Raw genomic sequence first — 20,416 nt, 5'->3', positions numbered from 1 at the left:
GTCGGGATTGAGTTTGTCTCGACAAATCCGGGATTTTTTTGGGGGGAGAACCGGAATGAGGACGTCGGGTTTCTGTCTGTAGAGCGTCGCTTTCACCGTATCCAGGATTTTTTTTTTGGAAAAACCGGAGTGAGGGAGTCGGGATTGGGTTTGCATTGACAAATCCAGGATTTTTTTGGGGGAAAAATAGGAATGAGACAGTTGGGATCGAGTTTGTCTCGACAAATCCGGGATATTTTTGGGGAAAAATGGGAATGAGGAAGTCAGGATTGAGTTTGCATCAACACATCCGGGAATTTTTTGGGGAAAAATGGGAATGAGGAAGTCGGGATTCAGTTTGTATCAACACATCCGGGATTTTTTTGGGGAAAAATGGGAATGAGGAAGTCAAAATTGAGTTTGTATCAACACATCTGGGATTTTTTTGGGGAAAATGGGAATGAGACAGTCGGGATTGAGTTTGCATTGACAAATCCAGGATTTTTTTGGGGAGAAATTGGAATGAGGAATTTGGGATTGAGTTTGTCTCGACAAATCCGGGATTTTTTTTGGGGAGAACCGGAATGAGGACGTCGGGTTTCTGTCTGTAGAGCGTCGCTTTCACCGTATCCAGGATTTTTTTTTTGGAAAAACCGGAGTGAGGGAGTCGGGATTGGGTTTGCATTGACACATCCGGGATTTTTTTTGGGGAAAAATGGGAATGAGGAAGTCGGGATTCAGTTTGTATCAACACATCCGGGATATTTTTAGGAAAAATGAGAATGAGGAAGTTGGGATTGAATTTGTATCAACACATTCAGGATTTTTTTAGGAAAAATGGGAATGGGGAAGTCAAAATTGAGTTTGTCTCAACAAATCCGGGATATTTTTTGGAAAAACGGGAGTGAGGAAGTCGGGATTGAGTTTGCATTGACAAATCCGGGATTTTTTTAGGAAAAAAGGGAATGTGGAAGTCAGGATCGAGTTTGTCTCGACAAATCCGGGATTTTTTTGGGGGGAGAACCGGAATGAGGACGTCGGGTTTCTGTCTGTAGAGCGTCGCTTTCACCGTATCCAGGATTTTTTTTTGGAAAAACGGGAGTGAGGAAGTCGGGATTGGGTTTGCATTGGCAAGTCCAGGATTTTTTTGGGGGAAAAATGGGAATGAGACAGTCGGGATTGAGTTTGCATTGACAAATCCAGGATTTTTTTGGGGAGAAATGGGAATGAGGAATTTGGGATTGAGTTTGTCTCAACAAATCCGGGATTTTTTTGGGGGAGAACCGGAATGAGGACGTCGGGTTTCTGTCTGTAGAGCGTCGTTTTCACCGTATCCAGGATTTTTTTTGGGAAAAACGGGAGTGAGGAAGTCGGGATTGGGTTTGCATTGACAAGTCCAGGATTTTTTTGGGGGAAAAATGGGAATGCGGAAGTCGGGATTCAGTTTGTATCAACACATCCAGGATTTTTTTGGGGAAAATGGGAATGAGGAAGTCAAAATTGAGTTTGTATCAACAAATCTGGGATTTTTTTGGGGAAAATGGGAATGAGACAGTTGGGATCGAGTTTGCATTGACAAATCCGGGATTTTTTTTGGAAAAATGGGAATGAGGAAGTCGGGATTCAGTTTGCATCAACACATCCAGGATTTTTTGGGGAAAAATGGGAATGAGGAAGTCGGGAATGAGTTTGTATCAACAAATCTGGGATTTTTTGGGGGAAAATGGGAATGAGACAGTTGGGATCGAGTTTGTCTCGACAAATCCGGGATTTTTTTGGGGAAAAAATGGGAATGAGGAATTTGGGATCGAGTTTGTCTCGACAAATCCGGGATTTTTTTGGGGGGAGAACCGGAATGAGGACGTCGGGTTTCTGTCTGTAGAGCGTCGTTTTCACCGTATCCAGGATTTTTTTTTTTTTTTGGAAAAACCGGAGTGAGGAAGTCGGGATTGAGTTTGTCTCGACAAATCCGGGATTTTTTTAGGAAAAATGGGAATGAGGAAGTCGGGATTCAGTTTGTATCAACACATCCGGGAATTTTTTTGGGGAAAAATGGGAATGAGGAAGTCAAAATTGAGTTTGTATCAACAAATCTGGGATTTTTTTGGGGAAAATGGGAATGAGACAGTTGGGATCGAGTTTGCATTGACAAATCCAGGATTTTTTTGGGGAGAAATGGGAATGAGGAATTTGGGATTGAGTATGTATCGACACATCCGGGATTTTTTTAGGAAAAATGGGAATGGGGAAGTCAAAATTGAGTTTGTATCAACAAATACAGGATATTTTTTGGGAAAAATGGGAATGAGGAAGTCGGGATTCAGTTTGTATCAACACATCCGGGATTTTTTGGGGAAAAATGGGAATGAGGAAGTCAAAATTGAGTTTGTATCAACAAATCTGGGATTTTTTGGGGGAAAATGGGAATGAGACAGTTGGGATCGAGTTTGTCTCGACAAATCCGGGATTTTTTTGGGGAAAAAATGGGAATGAGGAATTTGGGATCGAGTTTGTCTCGACAAATCCGGGATTTTTTTGGGGGGAGAACCGGAATGAGGACGTCGGGTTTCTGTCTGCAGAGCGTCGTTTTCACCGTATCCAGGATTTTTTTTTTTTTTTGGAAAAACCGGAGTGAGGAAGTCGGGATTGAGTTTGTCTCGACAAATCCGGGATTTTTTTAGGAAAAATGGGAATGAGGAAGTCGGGATTCAGTTTGTATCAACACATCCGGGAATTTTTTTGGGGAAAAATGGGAATGAGGAAGTCAAAATTGAGTTTGTATCAACAAATCTGGGATTTTTTTGGGGAAAATGGGAATGAGACAGTTGGGATCGAGTTTGCCTCGACAAATCCAGGATTTTTTTGGGGAGAAATGGGAATGAGGAATTTGGGATTGAGTTTATCTCGACAAATCCGGGATTTTTTTGGGGGAGAACCGGAATGAGGACGTCGGGTTTCTGTCTGTAGAGCGTCGCTTTCACCGTATCCAGGATTTTTTTTTTGGAAAAACGGGAGTGAGGAAGTCGGGATTGGGTTTGCATTGACAAATCCAGGATTTTTTTGGGGGAAAAATGGGAATGAGGAAGTCGGGATTCAGTTTGTATCAACACATCTGGGATTTTTTTGGGAAAATGGGAATGAGACAGTTGGGATCGAGTTTGCCTCGACAAATCCGGGATTTTTTGGGGGAAAAATGGGAATGAGGAAGTCGGGATTGGGTTTGCATTGGCAAGTCCAGGATTTTTTGGGGGGAAAAATGGGAATGAGGAAGTTGGGATTCAGTTTGTATCAACACATCCGGGATTTTTTGGGGAAAAATGGGAATGAGGAAGTCAAAATTGAGTTTGTATCAACAAATCTGGGATTTTTTGGGGGAAAATGGGAATGAGACAGTTGGGATCGAGTTTGTCTCGACAAATCCGGGATTTTTTTGGGGAAAAAATGGGAATGAGGAATTTGGGATCGAGTTTGTCTCGACAAATCCGGGATTTTTTTGGGGGGAGAACCGGAATGAGGACGTCGGGTTTCTGTCTGTAGAGCGTCGTTTTCACCGTATCCAGGATTTTTTTTTTTTTTTGGAAAAACCGGAGTGAGGAAGTCGGGATTGAGTTTGTCTCGACAAATCCGGGATTTTTTTAGGAAAAATGGGAATGAGGAAGTCGGGATTCAGTTTGTATCAACACATCCGGGAATTTTTTTGGGGAAAAATGGGAATGAGGAAGTCAAAATTGAGTTTGTATCAACAAATCTGGGATTTTTTTGGGGAAAATGGGAATGAGACAGTTGGGATCGAGTTTGCATTGACAAATCCAGGATTTTTTTGGGGAGAAATTGGAATGAGGAATTTGGGATCGAGTTTGTCTCGACAAATCCGGGATTTTTTTTGGGGAGAACCGGAATGAGGACGTCGGGTTTCTGTCTGTAGAGCGTCGCTTTCACCGTATCCAGGATTTTTTTTGGGAAAAACCGGAGTGAGGAAGTCAGGATTCAGTTTGTATTGACAAATCCGGGATATTTTTAGGAAAAATGGGAATGAGGAAGTCAGGACTGAGTTTGCATCAACACATCCGGGATTTTTTTGGGGGAAAATGGGAATGAGGAAGTCGGGATTCAGTTTGTATCAACACATCCGGGATTTTTTTGGGGAAAAATGGGAATGAGGAAGTCAAAATTGAGTTTGTATCAACAAATCTGGGATTTTTTTGGGGAAAATGGGAATGAGACAGTTGGGATCGAGTTTGCATTGACAAATCCAGGAATTTTTTTTCGGGAAAAAATGGGAATGAGGAAGTCGGGAATGAGTTTGTATCGCCACATCCGGGATATTTTTAGGAAAAATGGGAATGAGGAAATCGGGATTCAGTTTGTATCAACACATCTGGGATTTTTTTGGGAAAATGGGAATGAGACAGTTGGGATCGAGTTTGCATTGACAAATCCGGGACTTTTTTTGGGGAGAACCGGAATGAGGAATTTGGGATTGAGTTTGTCTCGACAAATCCGGGACTTTATTTGGGGGAGAACCGGAATGAGGACGTCGGGTTTCTGTCTGTAGAGCGTCGCTTTCACTGTATCCAGGATTTTTTTTTGGAAAAACGGGAGTGAGGAAGTCGGGATTGGGTTTGCATTGACAAATCCAGGATTTTTTGGGGGGAAAAATGGGAATGAGGAAGTCGGGATTCAGTTTGTATCAACACATCCGGGATTTTTTTAGGGAAAATGGGAATGAGGAAGTCAAAATTGAGTTTGTATCAACAAATCTGGGATTTTTTGGGGGAAATGGGAATGAGACAGTTGGGATTGAGTTTACATTGACAAATCCAGGATTTTTTTTGGGAGAAATGGGAATGAGGAATTTGGGATCGAGTTTGTCTCGACAAATCCGGGATTTTTTTGGGGAGAACCGGAATGAGGACGTCGGGTTTCTGTCTGTAGAGCGTCGCTTTCACCGTATCCAGGATTTTTTTTTTTTTTTGGAAAAAGCGGAGTGAGGAAGTCGGGATTCAGTTTGTATTGACAAATCCGGGATATTTTTAGGAAAAATGGGAATGAGGAAGTCAGGACTGAGTTTGCATCAACACATCCGGGATTTTTTTGGGGGAAAATGGGAATGAGGAAGTCAAAATTGAGTTTGTATCAACACATCTGGGATTTTTTTGGGGAAAATGGGAATGAGACAGTTGGGATTGGGTTTGCATTGACAAATCCAGGATTTTTTTTGGGGAAAAAATGGGAATGAGGAAGTCGGGAATGAGTTTTTATCGACACATCCGGGATTGTTTTTTGGGGGAAAAATGGGAATGAGGAAGTCGGGATTGGGTTTGCATTGACAAGTCCAGGATTTTTTTTTGGGAAAAATGGGAATGAGGAAGTCGGGATTGAGTTTGTCTCGCCACATCCAGGATATTTTTAGGAAAAATGGGAATGAGGAAGTCGGGATTCAGTTTGTATCAACACATCCGGGATTTTTTTGGGGAAAATGGGAATGAGGAAGTCAAAATTGAGTTTGTATCAACAAATCTGGGATTTTTTGGGGGAAATGGGAATGAGACAGTTGGGATCGAGTTTGCATTGACAAATCCAGGATTTTTTTGGGGAGAAATGGGAATGAGGAATTTGGGATTGAGTTTGTCTCGACAAATCCGGGATTTTTTTGGGGGGAGAACCGGAATGAGGACGTCGGGTTTCTGCCTGTAGAGCGTCGCTTTCACCGTATCCAGGATTTTTTTTTTGGAAAAAGCGGAGTGAGGAAGTCGGGATTGGGTTTGCATTGACAAATCCGGGATTTTTTGGGGGGAAAAATGGGAATGAGGAAGTCGGGATTCAGTTTGTATCAACACATCCGGGATTTTTTTGGGGAAAAATGGGAATGAGGAAGTCAAAATTGAGTTTGTATCAACAAATCTGGGATTTTTTTGGGGAAAATGGGAATGAGACAGTTGGGATCGAGTTTGCATTGACAAATCCAGGATTTTTTTTGGGAGAAATGGGAATGTGGAAGTCAGGGATGAGTTTGTCTCGACAAATCCGGGATTTTTTTTTGGGAGAACCGGAATGATGAAGTCGGGTTTCTGTCTGTAGAGCGTAGTTTTCACCGTATCCAGGATTTTTTTTTTGGAAAAACGGGAGTGAGGAAGTCGGGATTGCTTTTTCCGCGCGCCGTATTCCCCTTTTCCCGGACTTTTTTTTTTATTTTTTCGGGAAGGGGTGGGCGGGGCCGGCTGACGGGCGGGCGGGCGCTGTCCCCGCAGCATCCTGTTCGCCGACATCGTGGGCTTCACGCAGCTCTCGTCGTCCTGCAGCGCCCAGGAGCTCGTCAAGCTCCTCAACGAGCTCTTCGCCCGCTTCGACAAGCTGGCCGCCGTGAGTGCGCGATCCCCGGAATTCCCAGAATTCCCGGAATTCCCAAAATTCCCAACTCCACCCCCAAAAAAAGCTGTCCCCCCTACCCACCATCCTAGGGCGATCCAAGTTTTCCTTGGACGTTCCTAGGGATGAATCAAACCCTCAGCTCCGCACGGCACCTGACTTTTCCCGGAATTCCCTTCCCTTTTCCATCCATGAATCCCATAAAAATCCCTCGGGATGGATCCTGAGCATCGTTGATCCCAGAATCCTGGAATGGTTTGGGATGGGATCCATGGATCTCCAATCCCATCCCACATTCCCACCCCACCATCCCAGGATGCTTCAACTTTTCCTTGGACACTCCCAAGGATGAATCAACCCCTCAGCTCCGCACTGCACCTGACTTTTCCCGGAATTCCCTTCCCTTTTCCATCCATGAATCCCATAAAAATCCCTCGGGATGGATCCTGAGCATCCTTGATCCCAGAATCCTGGAACGATTTGGGATGGGATCCATGGATCTCCAATCCCACCCCACATTCCAATCCTGATCCCAAACTGCTCCAACATTTCCTTGGACACTCCCAAGGATGAATCAACCCCTCAGCTCCGCACCGCACCTGACTTTTCCCGGAATTCCCTTCCCTTTTCCATCCATGAATCCCATCAAAATCCCTCGGGATGGATCCTGAGCATCCTTGTTCCCAGAATCCCGGAACGGTTTGGGATGGGATCCATGGATCTCCAATCCCACCCCACATTCCAATCCCGCTCCCAAACTGCTCCAACTTTTCCTTGGACACTCCCAAGGATGAATCAACCCCTCACTCCGCACCGCACCTGACTTTTCCCGGAAAATGCTTCCCTTTTCCATCCCCGAATCCCATAAAAATCCCTCGGGATGGGTCCTGAGCGTCCTGGATCCCAGAATCCCGGAATGGTTTGGGATGGGTTCCATGGATCTCCAATCCCATCCCATTCCCACCCCACCATCCCCGGGCGCTCCAACATTTCCTCGGACGCTCCCAAGGATGAATCAACCCCTCACTCTGCACCGCACCTGACTTTTCCTGGAATTCCCTTCCCTTTTCCATCCATGAATCCCATAAAAATCCCTCGGGATGGATCCTGAGCATCCTTGATCCCAGAATCCTGGAACGATTTGGGATGGGATCCATGGACGTTCCATCCCACCCCACATTCCAATCCCAATCCCAAACTGCTCCAACTTTTCCTTGGACACTCCCAAGGATGAATCAACCCCCCCCCCTCCAAACCACACCCAACTTTTCCTGTAATTCCCAAATTTTTCCCAGAATTCCCTTCCCTTTTCCATCCCCGAATCCCATAAAAATCCCTCAGGATGGATCCTGAGCATCCTTGATCCCAGAATCCTGGAATGGTTTGGGATGGGATCCATGGAACTTCCATCCCACCCCACTATCCCAGGACGCTCCAACTTTTCCTTGGACACTCCCAAGGATGAATCAACCCCTCCCTCTGCACCACACCCAACTTTTCCTAGAATTCCCAAATTTTTCCCAGAATTCGCTTCCCGTTTCCATCCCCGAATCCCATAAATATCCCTCGGGATGGATCCTGAGCATCCTTGATCCCAGAATCCTGGAAGGGTTTGGGATGGGATCCATGGATCTCCAATCCCATTCCCATCCGATGGGCGGGAATGGGAAATCCGTCGGGAATTGAGCGGGAGACGGGGTTGGGAATGGGAAATCCGTCGGGAATTGGGCGGCAGATGTGGTTGGGAATGGGAAATCCGTCGGGAATTGAGCGGGGGATGGGGTTGGGAATGGGAAATCCGTCAGGAATTGAGCTGGAGACGGGGTTGGGAATGGGAAATCCGTCGGGAACTGGGCGGGAGACGGGGTTGGGAATGGGAAATCCGTCGGGAATTGAGCGGGAGACGGGGTTGGGAATGGGAAATCTGTCGGGAACTGGGCGGGAGATGGGGTTGGGAATGGGAAATCCATCGGGAATTGGGCGGGAGATGGGGTTGGGAATGGGAAATCCATCGGGAACTGGGCGGGAGACGGGGTTGGGAATGGGAAATCCGTCGGGAACTGGGCGGGAGATGGGGTTGGGAATGGGAAATCCGTCGGGAACTGGGCGGGAGACGGGGTTGGGAATGGGAAATCCGTCAGGAATTGGGTGGGAGATGGGGTTGGGAATGGGAAATCCGTCGGGAATTGGGCGGGAGGATGGGAATTCCAGGAATTGGGGGTTCCCAGAAACATCACCAGCTGCGGATCAAGATCCTGGGGGATTGCTACTACTGCATCTGCGGGCTGCCGGAATTCCGGGAGGACCACGCGGCCTGCTCCATCCGGATGGGGCTGGCCATGGTGGAGGCCATCGCGTAAGGGAACGGGGACGGGAACGGGGACGGGAACGGGAATTGGGAATGGGGACGGGGATGGGGATGGGAATTGAAATGGGAATGGGGACGGGAATGGGGACGGGAATGGGGATGGGGACAGGAATGGGGACGGGAATGGGGACGGGAATGGGAACGGGGACGGGAATGGGGGTGGGGATGGGGATGGGAATGGAAATGGGAACGGGGACGGGAGCAGGGACCGGGATGGGGATGGGGATGGGAACGGGAATGGGGGCAGGAATGGGGATGGGAATTGGGAATGAGGATGGGAATTGGGACTGGAAAGGGAATGGGGACGGGAATGGGAACTGGGATGGGAATGGGAATGGGAATGGGAATGGGAATGGGAATGGGAATGAGAATGGGAACGGGAAGGGGAATGGGATGGGATGGGATGGGGATGGGAATTGGGTGGGATTGGGAATGGGAATGGGATGGGAATGGGGATGGGAATGGAAATGGAGATGGGGATGGGAATTGGAATGGGATTGGGGATGGGAATGGAGATGGGAATGGGGATGGGAACAGGGACAGGAATGGTGATTGGGAATGGGAATGGGGATGGGGATGGAATGGGAGTTGGGATTGGGGATGGGAATTGGGATTGGGAATGGGGACGGGAATGGGAGTGGGAATGGGAATGGGAATGGGGATGGGGATGGGAATTGGGATTGGGGATGGGATGGGAACTGGAACGGGAATGGGATGGGATGGGGATGGGAATTGAGTGGGAATGGAGATGGGAATGGGAATGGGAATGGGAATAGGCTTGGGGTGTGATTGCTGACGATGGAGGCCGGGCTGTGTGAGGCCGCATTCCCTGCGGATTTTCTGCGTTCCCCACGGATACTCGGCATTCCATGCTGACATTCCCCGTGGCCATTCCCCATTCCCCGTGGCCATTGCCATTCCCTGTGACCACTCCTGGTCCCCATGGCCACTCCTGGTCCCCGTGGCCACTCCCGGTCCCCATTCCCGGTCCCTGTGGCACAGCTCAGTGCGGGAGCGGAAGCGCACGGCCGTGGACACTCCTGGTCTCCGTGGCCACTGCCCATCCCCGTTCCCAGTCCCCGTGGCCAATCCCGGTGTTCATTCCCGGTGCCCGTGGCGCAGCTCAGTGCGGGAGCGGACATGCACGGCCCTGGACATTCCCAGTGGCCATTCCCAGTGGCCATCCCTATTTCTCATGGCCATTCCCGGTGTTCATTCCCGGTGCCCGTGGTGCAGCTCAGTGCGGGAGCGGACATGCACGGCCATGGCCATTCCCAGTGGCCATGCCCCATGGCCATTCCCATTCCCTGTGGCCACTCCCGGTCCCCGTGGCCACTCCCGGTCCTCATTCCTGGTCCCCATGACCACTCCCGGTGCCCGTGGCCACTCCCGGTCCCCGTTCCCTGTGCCTGTGGCCAATGCCGGTCCCTGTTCCTGGTGGCCGTGGTGCAGCTCAGTGCGGGAGTGGATGCGCACGGCCCTGGACATTCCCAGTGGCCATTCCCAGTGGCCATTCCCCATGGCCATTCCCATTCCCCGTGGCCACTCCCGGTCCCCGTTCCCAGTGCCCGTGGCCAATCCCGGTGTCCATTCCCAGTGCCTGTGGCCAATCCCGGTGTCCATTCCCAGTGCCCGTGGCGCAGCTCGGTGCGGGAGTGGACGCGCACAGCCCTGGACATTCCCAGTGGCCATTCCCCATAGCCATTCCCTGTCCCCATGGCTACTCCCATTCCCCATGGCCATTTTCTGTCCCTGTAGCCACTCCCAGTCCCCATTCCTGGTCCCCGTGGCCACTCCCAGTCCCTGTTCCCGGTCCTTGTGGCCAATCCTGGTGTCCGTTCCCGGTGCCCGTGGAGCAGCTCGGTGCAGGAGCGGACATGCACGACCATGGACATTCCCATTGGCCATTCCCAGTGGCCATCCCTATTTCCCATGGCCATTCCCTGTCCCCGTGGCCAATGCTGGTCCCCATTCCCGGTGCCCGTGGCCAATCCCGGTTCCCATTCCTGGTGCCCGTGGCCAATGCCGGTGTCCGTTCCCGGTGCCCGTGGTGCAGCTCGGTGCGGGAGCGGACACGCACGACCATGGACATTCCCAGTGGCCATTCCAAATGGCCATCCCCATTCCCTGTGGCCACTCCCTGTCCCTGTGGCCACTCCTGGTCCCTGTTCCCAGTGCCCGTGGCCAATCCCGGTGTCAGTTCCCGGTGCCCGTGGCGCAGCTCGGTGCGGGAGCGGACGCGCACGGCCGTGGACATTCCCATTGGCCATTCCCCATGGCCATCCCCATTCCCCATGGCCATTCCCTGTCCCCGTGGCCACTCCTGGTCCCCATTCCTGGTCCCTGTGGCCACTCCCAGTCCCTGTTCCCGGTGCCCGTGGCCAATCCCGGAGTCCGTTCCCGGTGCCCGTGGCGCAGCTCGGTGCGGGAGCGGATGCGCACGACCGTGGACATTCCCATTCCCCATGGCCATCCCCATTCCCCATGGCCGCTCCCTGTCCCTGTGGCCACTCCCGGTCCCCGTTCCCGGTGCCCGTGGCCAATGCCGGTGTCTGTTCCCGGTGCCCGTGGCGCAGCTCGGTGCGGGAGCGGACGCGCACGGCCCTGGACATTCCCAGTGGCCATTCCCCATGGCCATCCCCGTTCCCCGTGGCCACTCCCTGTCCCTGTGGCCACTCCCGGTCCCCGTTCCCGGTGCCCGTGGCCAATGCCGGTGTCCATTCCCGGTGCCCATGGCGCAGCTCGGTGCGGGAGCGGACGCGCACGGCCCTGGACATTCCCAGTGGCCGTTCCCCATGGCCATCCCCATTCCCCGTGGCCACTCCCTGTCCCTGTGGCCACTCCCGGTCCCCGTTCCTGGTGCCCGTGGCGCAGCTCGGTGCGGGAGCGGACGCGCACGGCCCTGGACATTCCCAGTGGCCGTTCCCCATGGCCATCCCCATTCCCCGTGGCCACTCCCTGTCCCTGTGGCCACTCCCGGTCCCCGTTCCCGGTGCCCGTGGCGCAGCTCGGTGCGGGAGCGGACGCCCACGGCCGTGGACATTCCCAGTGGCCGTTCCCCATGGCCATCCCCATTCCCCGTGGCCACTCCCTGTCCCTGTGGCCACTCCCGGTCCCCGTTCCCGGTGCCCGTGGCCAATGCCGGTGTCTGTTCCCGGTGCCCGTGGCGCAGCTCGGTGCGGGAGCGGACGCGCACGGCCGTGGACATTCCCATTCCCCATGGCCATCCCTATTCCCCATGGCCGCTCCCTGTCCCTGTGGCCACTCCCGGTCCCCGTTCCCGGTGCCCGTGGCCAATGCCGGTGTCCGTTCCCGGTGCCCATGGCGCAGCTCGGTGCGGGAGCGGACGCGCACGACCGTGGACATTCCCAGTGGCCATTCCCCATGGCCATCCCTATTCCCCGTGGCCACTCCCTGTCCCTGTGGCCACTCCCGGTCCCTGTTCCCGGTGCCCGTGGCCAATCCCGGTGTCCGTTCCCGGTGCCCGTGGCGCAGCTCGGTGCGGGAGCGGACGCGCACGGCCGTGGACATTCCCAGTGGCCATTCCCCATGGCCATCCCCATTCCCTGTGGCCACTCCCTGTCCCCGTGGCCACTCCTGGTCCCCGTTCCCGGTGCCCGTGGCCAATGCCGGTGTCCGTTCCCGGTGCCCGTGGCGCAGCTCGGTGCGGGAGCGGACGCGCACGGCCGTGGACATGCGCGTGGGCGTGCACAGCGGCGCGGTGCTGGGCGGCGTGCTGGGCCAGAAGCGCTGGCAGTACGACGTCTGGTCCACCGACGTCACCGTGGCCAACAAGATGGAGGCGGGCGGCATCCCCGGGTGAGCGACCGTCCCCACCCCACCCCACGGGCGCGGGGCGGCCGCGGCGACGCCGGGGGTGACGGCGGTGGCCGCGGGCAGGCGCGTGCACATCTCGCAGAGCACCGTGGACTGCCTGAAGGGCGAGTTCGAGGTGGAGCCGGGCGAGGGCGGCTCCCGCTGCGACTACCTGAGGGACAAGGGCATCGTCACCTACCTGGTGGTGGTCCCCAAGCAGGGCCTGCGGCACGGCGTCAACGGCGTGGTGAGTGACGCCGCCGGCGACACCGGTGGGGACACCGGGGACACCGGGGACACTGAGGACAATGGGGACACTGGGGACATGGGGTGTGGGGACATTGCCACTGACCACCTGCCTTGGCGTGGTGAGTGACGCCGCCGGCGACACCGATGGGGACACCGGTGGGGGCACCGGTGGGGACACTGGGGACACTGAGGACACTGGGGACACCAGGGATATCGGTGGAGACACTGAGGACATGGGGTGTGGGGACATTGCCACTGACCACCTGCCATGGTGTGGTGAGTGACGCCGCTGGGGACACCGGGGACACTGGGGACACTGGGGACACCGGGGACACTGGGGACACTGAGGACACTGGGGACACTGGGGACACTGGGGGCACTGGGGACACTGGGGACACTGGGGACACCGGGGATACCGGTGGGGACACTGAGGACATGGCGTGTGGGGACATTGCCACTGACCACCTGCCATGGTGTGGTGAGTGACGCCGCTGGGGACACCAGGGACACTGGGGACACTGGGGACACTGAGGACACTGGGGACACTGGGGACACTGAGGACACCGGGGACACTGGGGACACCGAGGACACTGGGGACACCGGGGATATCGGTGGGGACACTGAGGACATGGGGTGTGGGGACATTGCCACTGACCACCTGCCATGGTGTGGTGAGTGACATTACTGGGGACACCAGGGACACCGGTGGGGACACTGGGGACACTGAGGACACTGGGGACACTGGGGACACTGGGGGCACTGGGGACACTGAAGACACTGGGGACACCAGGGATACCGGTGGAGACACTGAGGACATGGGGTGTGGGGACATTGCCACACCTGCCATGGTGTGGTGAGTGACATTGCTGGGGACACCGGGGACACCGGTGGGGACACTGGGGACACTGGGGACACTGTCACTGACCATCTGTCATGGCGTGGTGGGTGACACTGCTGGGGACACTGCTGGGGACACTGCTGGGGACACTGGGGACACTGTCACTGACCACCTGCCATGGCGTGGTGGGTGACACTGCTGGGGACACTGGGGACACTGGGGACACTGAGGACACTGTCACTGACCACCTGCCATGGCGTGGTGAGTGACACTGCTGGGGACACTGCTGGGGACACTGCTGGGGACACTGGGGACACTGGGGACACTGAGGACACTGTCACTGACCACCTGCCATGGCGTGGTGAGTGACACTGCTGGGGACACTGCTGGGGACACTGCTGGGGACACTGGGGACACTGAGGACACTGTCACTGACCACCTGCCATGGTGTGGTGGGTGACACTGCTGGGGACACAGGGGACACTGCTGGGGACACTGAGGACACTGTCACTGACCATCTCTCATGGCGTGGTGAGTGACGCCACTGGGGACACCGGTGGGGACACTGGGGACACTGCTGGGGACAACAGGGACACTGGGGACACTGGGGACACTGGGAGCAATGGGGACACTGTCACTGACCACCTGCCATGGCATGGTGAGTGATGCCGCTGGGGACACTGCTGGGGACACCGGGGACACTGAGGACACTGTCACTGACCACCTGCCATGGCGTGGTGGGTGACACTGCTGGGGACACTGCTGGGGACACTGCTGGGGACACTGGGGACATTGTCACTGACCATCTGTCATGGCGTGGTGAGTGACACTGCTGGGGACACTGGGGACACTGGGGACACTGTCACTGGTCACGTCCCACAGGGTGGTGAGTGCCACCACTGGGGACACACTGGGGACACACTGGGGACACTGGGGACGCTGGGGACATGGGGTGTGGGGACACCCAGGGTGAGTGCAGGCCACCACAGGCACTGTCACTGACCGTGTCCCATGGTGTGGTGACACCACCGGGGACACTGGGGACACACTGGGGACAAGGGCTGTGGGGACACCCAGGGTGAGTACATGCCTCCACAGACACTGTCACTGACCTCGTCCCATGGTGTGACACCGGTGACATGGTGACACCACCATGCCCCTGTCCCCACAGAAGCTGTCACTGACCTCATCCCATGGTGTGACACCGGTGACACCGGTGACATGGTGACACGGTGACACCCACCACGCCCCTGTCCCCACAGAAGCTGTCCCTGACCTCATCCCATGGTGTGACACTGGTGACACCGGTGACACCAGTGACACGGTGACACGGTGACACCCACCGTGCCCCTGTCCTCGCAGAAGCTGTCCCTGACCTCATCCCATGGTGTGACACCGGTGACACAGTGACACAGTGACACCCACCACGCCCCTGTCCCTGCAGAAGCTGTCCCTGACCTCCTCCCACAACGTGCTGGCTGACACCGGTGACATGGTGACACAGTGAAACCCACCATGCCCATGTCCCCGCAGAAGCTGTCCCTGACCTCGTCCCATGGTGTGACACCGGTGACACGGTGACACCACCATGCCCGTGTCCCCACAGAAGCTGTCCCTGACCTCATCCCATGGTGTGACATGGTGACATGGTGACACCACCATGCCCATGTCCCCACAGAAGCTGTCCCTGACCTCATCCCATGGTGTGACACCGTGACACGGTTACACCACCATGCCCCTGTCCCTGCAGAAGCTGTCCCTGACCTCGTCCCAAAACGTGCTGGGTGACACTGGTGACATGGTGACACCGGTGACACCCACCATGCCCGTGTCCCCACAGAAGCTGTCCCTGACCTCGTCCCATGGTGTGACACCGGTGACACCGGTGACACGGTGACACCCACCACGCCCCTGTCCCTGCAGAAGCTGTCCCTGACCTCCTCCCACAACGTGCTGGCTGACACCGGTGACACGGTGACACAGTGACACCCACCACGCCCCTGTCCCCGCAGAAGCTGTCCCTGACCTCGTCCCATGGTGTGACACCGGTGACACCGGTGACACGGTGACACGGTGACACCCACCACGCCCCTGTCCCCACAGAAGCTGTCCCTGACCTCATCCCATGGTGTGACACTGGTGATACGGTGACACCACCGTGCCCCTGTCCCCGCAGAAGCTGTCCCTGACCTCATCTCATGGTGTGACACCGGTGACACCGGTGACATGGTGACACGGTGACACCCACCACGCCCCTGTCCCCACAGAAGCTGTCCCTGACCTCATCCCATGGTGTGACACCGGTGACACCGGTGACACCGGTGACACGGTGACACCCACCACGCCCCTGTCCCCGCAGAAGCTGTCCCTGACCTCGTCCCACGGCGTGTCCCCCCCTCCGGTGGCCACCGCGGAGCCCAACGGGAGCCTCAGCCCGGAGCCGCCCGAGGACGCCGAGCCCGGCCGGAGCAGCTCCGCGGATCTCGACGACGACGACGACGACGGCGAGGTACCGCCCCTTCCCGCGCCTCCCGCTCCGCGTCCCCGCCGCGGTGTCCCCGCGGTGTCCCCGCGGTGTCCCCGCGGTGTCCCCACGGTGTCCCCCGGCCCGCAGGCGCCCAACCCGTCCTTCCCCAACCCGCGGCGGCGCCTGCGGCTGCGGGACTTGGCCGAGCGCGTGGCGGGCGCGGCGCAGAACGAGCAGGAGCTCAACCGGCTCCTCAACGAGGCCCTGCTGGAGCGCGAGTCCATCCAGGCGTGAGTGCCGCCCTCGTCCCCCCCTCCCAAAAAAAAAAAAACCACCAAACCCCCCCCGAGATCCCCCCCTGGCCGCGGTGGCCGCGGTGGCCGCCGCGTCCCCCCACGTGCCGGGCTTTTCCCCCGCGGCCGGCCAGGCTGAAGGGCAAGAGCACCTTCCGGCTGTCGCTGCGCTTCACCGACCCCGACATGGAGACGCGCTACTCGGTGGAGAAGGAGAAGCAGAGCGGCGCCGCCTTCAGCTGCTCCTGCGTCGTCCTCTTCTTCACCGCCCTGGTGGAGGCCGTCATCGACCCCTGGTAGGGCGGGGGGACGCGCCGGGGGCGACTCGGCGGCGCCGAGCCGTCGCCGCTGACCTTCCATCCTTCCCACCCTGGCAGGTTGGTGACCAACTACGTGACCTTCGCGGTGGGCGAGGTGCTGCTGCTGGGCCTCACGCTCTGCTCCTTGGCCGCCATCTTCCCGCGGGTGAGGCGGGGCGCGCCCCGGGGGACGGCGCGGCGCGGCGCGGCGCCCCCGGTGACCGCCCGGTTGTCGCCGCAGGCCTTCCCCAAGAGGCTGGTGGCCTTCTCCACCTGGATCGACCGCACCCGCTGGGCGCGCAACACCTGGGCCATGGCGGCCATCGCCGTCGTCACCGCGGCCGACATCGTGGACATGGTGAGGCGCCGCGCTGTCGCCGCCGCGGCCTCGTGTCCCCGGCTGGGCTGCCGTGGGGAGCACGGGGTGGTGGCCAAAGGGGCCACCTCGGGGTGGTGGCCGTGAGGAGCAGCTCAGATGTTGCAGCTCCGTCGTCACGTGGTGGCCATGTGGCCACCGTGTCCCCACGGTGACGCCACTCTCATGTCCCTCGCTCGGCTGCCATGAGGACAGTGGGGTGGTGGCCAACGGGACATCAGGACCACCTCGGGGTGGTGGCCGTGAGGAGCAGCTCAGATGTTGCAGCTCCATCTCCCTGGTGGCCATGGTGGCCACCACTGTGTCCCCATGTCCCCAGCTGAGCTACCATGGGGACCGCGGGGTGGTGGCCAGTGGGACATCAGGGCCACCATGGGGTGGTGTCTGTGAGGAGCAGCCCAGATATTGCAGCTCCATCGCCCTGGTGGCCACGGTGGCCACCACTGAGTCCCCATGTCCCCAGCTTGGCTGCCATGAGGACCACAGGTTGGTGGCCAATGGGGCCACCTCAGGGTGGTGTCTGTGAGGAGCAGCCAAAACACTGCAGTTACCCCACCCTGGTGGCCACGGTGGCCACCACTGTGTCCCCACGTCCCCAGCTTGTCTACCATGGAGACCACAGAGTGGTGGCCAACAGAATATCAGGGCCACCTCGGGGTGGTGGCCGTGAGGAGCAGCCCAGATATTGCAGCTCCATCACCCTGGTGGCCACGGTGGCCACCACTGTGTCCCCATGTCCCCAGCTGAGCTACCATGAGGACCTTGGGCTGGTGGCCAAAGGGGCCACCATGGGGTGGTGGCCCTGAGGAGCAGCACAGATATTGCAGCTCCATTACCCTGGTGGCCACGGTGGCCACCACTGTGTCCCCGTGCTGACCCCACCCTCATGTCCCCAGCTTGGCTGCCGGCGCGACCGCTGGGTGGCCACCAACGGGACCTCGGGGCCACCATGGGGTGGTGGCTGTGAGGAGCAGCCCAGATATTGCAGCTCCATCACCCTGGTGGCCACAGTGGCCACCTCTGTGTCCCCATGTCCCCAGCTGGGCTGCCATGAGGACCATGGGCTGGTGGCCAAAGGGGCCACCATGGGGTGGTGGCTGTGAGGAGCAGCTCAGATGTTGCAGCTCCATCGCCCTGGTGGCCACGGTGGCCACCACTGTGTCCCCATGTCCCCAGCTGGGCTACCATGAGGACCATGGTGGCACAGTGGCCAATGGGACATTGGGGCCACCACAGGGTGGTGGCTGTGAGGAGCAGCACAGATATTGCAGCTCCATCACCCTGGTGGCCACGGTGGCCACCACTGTGTCCCCGTGCTGACCCCACCCTCGTGTCCCCAGCTCGGCTGCCGGCGCGACCGCTGGGTGGCCACCAACGGGACCTCGGGGCCACCATGGGGTGGTGGCTGTGAGGAGCAGCACAGATGTTGCAGCTCCATCTCCCTGGTGGCCACGGTGGCCACCACTGTGTCCCCATGTCCCAGCTTGGCTGCCATGGAGACCAATGGGCTGGTGACCAATGGCACCTCGGGGCCACTGTGTGGTGGCTGTGAGGAGCAGCCAAAGCACTGCAGTTACCCCACCCTGGTGGCCACGGTGGCCACCACTGAGTCCCCATGTCCCCAGCTGGGCTACCATGAGGACCATGGGTTGGTGGCCAATGGGGCCACCATGGGGTGGTGGCTGTGAGGAGCAGCCCAGATATTGCAGCTCCATCACCCTGGTGGCCACGGTGGCCACCACTGTGTCCCCATGTCCCCAGCTGGGCTACCATGAGGACCATGGTGGCACAGTGGCCAATGGGACATTAGGGCCACCACAGGGTGTCTGTGAGGAGCAGCACAGATGTTGCAGCTCCATCTCCCTGGTGGCCACGGTGGCCACCACTGTGTCCCCGTGCTGACCCCACTCTCGTGTCCCCAGCTCGGCTGCCGGCGCGACCGCTGGGTGGCCACCAACGGGACCTCGGGGCCACCCCGCGGCGGCGGCGGCGGCGGCGGCTGCGCCGACCACCCCAAGTACTACAGCTACATCGCCCTGCTGGCCCTGGTGGCCACCGTGATGCTGGTCCAGGTGAGCCACATGGTCAAGCTGACCCTCATGGCGCTCATCACCGCCGCCACCGGCGCCGTCAACTTCTCCGCCTGGGAGCCCATCTTCGACCAGTACGACCGGCGCCGCGGCCAGCACAGCTCGTAAGGGCGGGGGCGGGGACGGGGACGCGGAGGGGACGGGGATGGGCCCGGAATTCCGGCATCCGGAAAATCCCTCGGCAGGTCCGTGCTGGTCCCCTCCAAGTATTCCATGACCGCCATGATCTTCGTGGTGATGCTCAGCTTCTACTACTTCTCGCGGCACGTGAGTGGCGGGGAGGGGAAAGGTCTCCTTCCCTTTTCCTTCCTTTTCCTCCCTTCTCTTTTCCGTCCTTTTCCTGCCTTTTCTTCCCTTTCCCTTCCTTTTCCTCCTCTCACCTCTCCTTCCCTCCCTTTTCCTTCTTCTTCCTCAATTTCCCGGCCTTTTGTTTCCTTTTCCTTCTTTTTCCTTCTTTTTCCTTATTTTTCCTCAATTTCCTACCCTTTCTTCCCCTTCCCTCCCTTTTCCTTCTTTTTCCTTCCTTCTCCTTCCTTTCCCTGCCATTTCTTCCTCTTCCCTCCCTTTTCCTTCCATTTCCTGCCTTTTCCTTATTTTTCCTTCCTTTTTCTGTCTTTTCCTGCCTTTTCTTCTCATTCCCTCCCTTTTCCTTCCATTTCCTGCCTTTTCCTGACCTTTCTTCCCTTTTCCTTCTTCTTCCTCCCTTTTCCTTCCATTTCCTTCTTTTTCCCTCCCTTTCTTCCCTTTTCCTGCCTTTTCTTCCCTTTCCCCTCCTTTTCCTCCTCTCACCTCTCCTTCCCTCCCATTTCCTTCTTCTTCCTCAATTTCCTGCCCTTTCTTTTTCCTTCTTTTTCTTTCTGTTTCCTTTTCCCTCAGTTTCTTGCCCTTTATTCCCCTTTCCATTTTTCCTTCTTTTTCCTTCTCTTTCCTTCTTTTTCCTTCCTTTTCCTTCTTTTTCCTCAATTTCCTGCCCTTTCTTCCCTTTTCCTTATTTTTCCTTCCTTTTCCTTCCTTTTCCTGCCTTTTCCTGCCTTTTCCTGCCTTTTCTTCTCATTTGCTCCCTTTCCTTCCATTTCCTGCCTTTTCCTTCCTTTTCCTCCTTTTTCTTCCCTTTCCCCTCCTTTTCCTCCTCTCACCTCTCCTTCCCTCCCTTTTCCTTCTTCTTCCTCAGTTTCCTGCCCTTTTTTCCCCTTTCCTTCTTTTTCCTTCCTTTTTTTCCTTTTTTCCCCTTCTTTTCCTTCCTTTCCCTGCCCTTTCTTCCCCTTTACTTCC

The 20,416-nt window shown here is 56.6% G+C and overlaps 1 protein-coding gene across 1 annotated transcript in view; it reads left to right on the top strand.

Moving 5' to 3' along the window:
* The window catches only part of ADCY3 (adenylate cyclase 3), a 55,239-nt gene that overhangs the window by 22,011 nt on the left and 12,812 nt on the right, over window positions 1-20,416 (top strand). Inside the window, exons 4-14 of the mRNA XM_053969404.1 lie at window positions 6,231-6,342; window positions 8,577-8,704; window positions 12,377-12,535; window positions 12,617-12,779; window positions 15,979-16,128; window positions 16,234-16,376; window positions 16,514-16,675; window positions 16,757-16,844; window positions 16,920-17,036; window positions 18,977-19,248; window positions 19,330-19,411. Of these exons, the coding sequence (XP_053825379.1) occupies window positions 6,231-6,342; window positions 8,577-8,704; window positions 12,377-12,535; window positions 12,617-12,779; window positions 15,979-16,128; window positions 16,234-16,376; window positions 16,514-16,675; window positions 16,757-16,844; window positions 16,920-17,036; window positions 18,977-19,248; window positions 19,330-19,411 (1,576 nt within the window). The remainder of the gene's footprint in view (window positions 1-6,230; window positions 6,343-8,576; window positions 8,705-12,376; window positions 12,536-12,616; window positions 12,780-15,978; window positions 16,129-16,233; window positions 16,377-16,513; window positions 16,676-16,756; window positions 16,845-16,919; window positions 17,037-18,976; window positions 19,249-19,329; window positions 19,412-20,416) is intronic.

The sequence above is a fragment of the Vidua macroura genome, unplaced genomic scaffold (genome assembly GCF_024509145.1).
Source record: "Vidua macroura isolate BioBank_ID:100142 unplaced genomic scaffold, ASM2450914v1 whyUn_scaffold_192, whole genome shotgun sequence".
Classification (NCBI taxonomy): Eukaryota; Metazoa; Chordata; class Aves; order Passeriformes; family Viduidae; genus Vidua; species Vidua macroura.
This window is presented reverse-complemented; position numbering and strand designations above follow the sequence as displayed.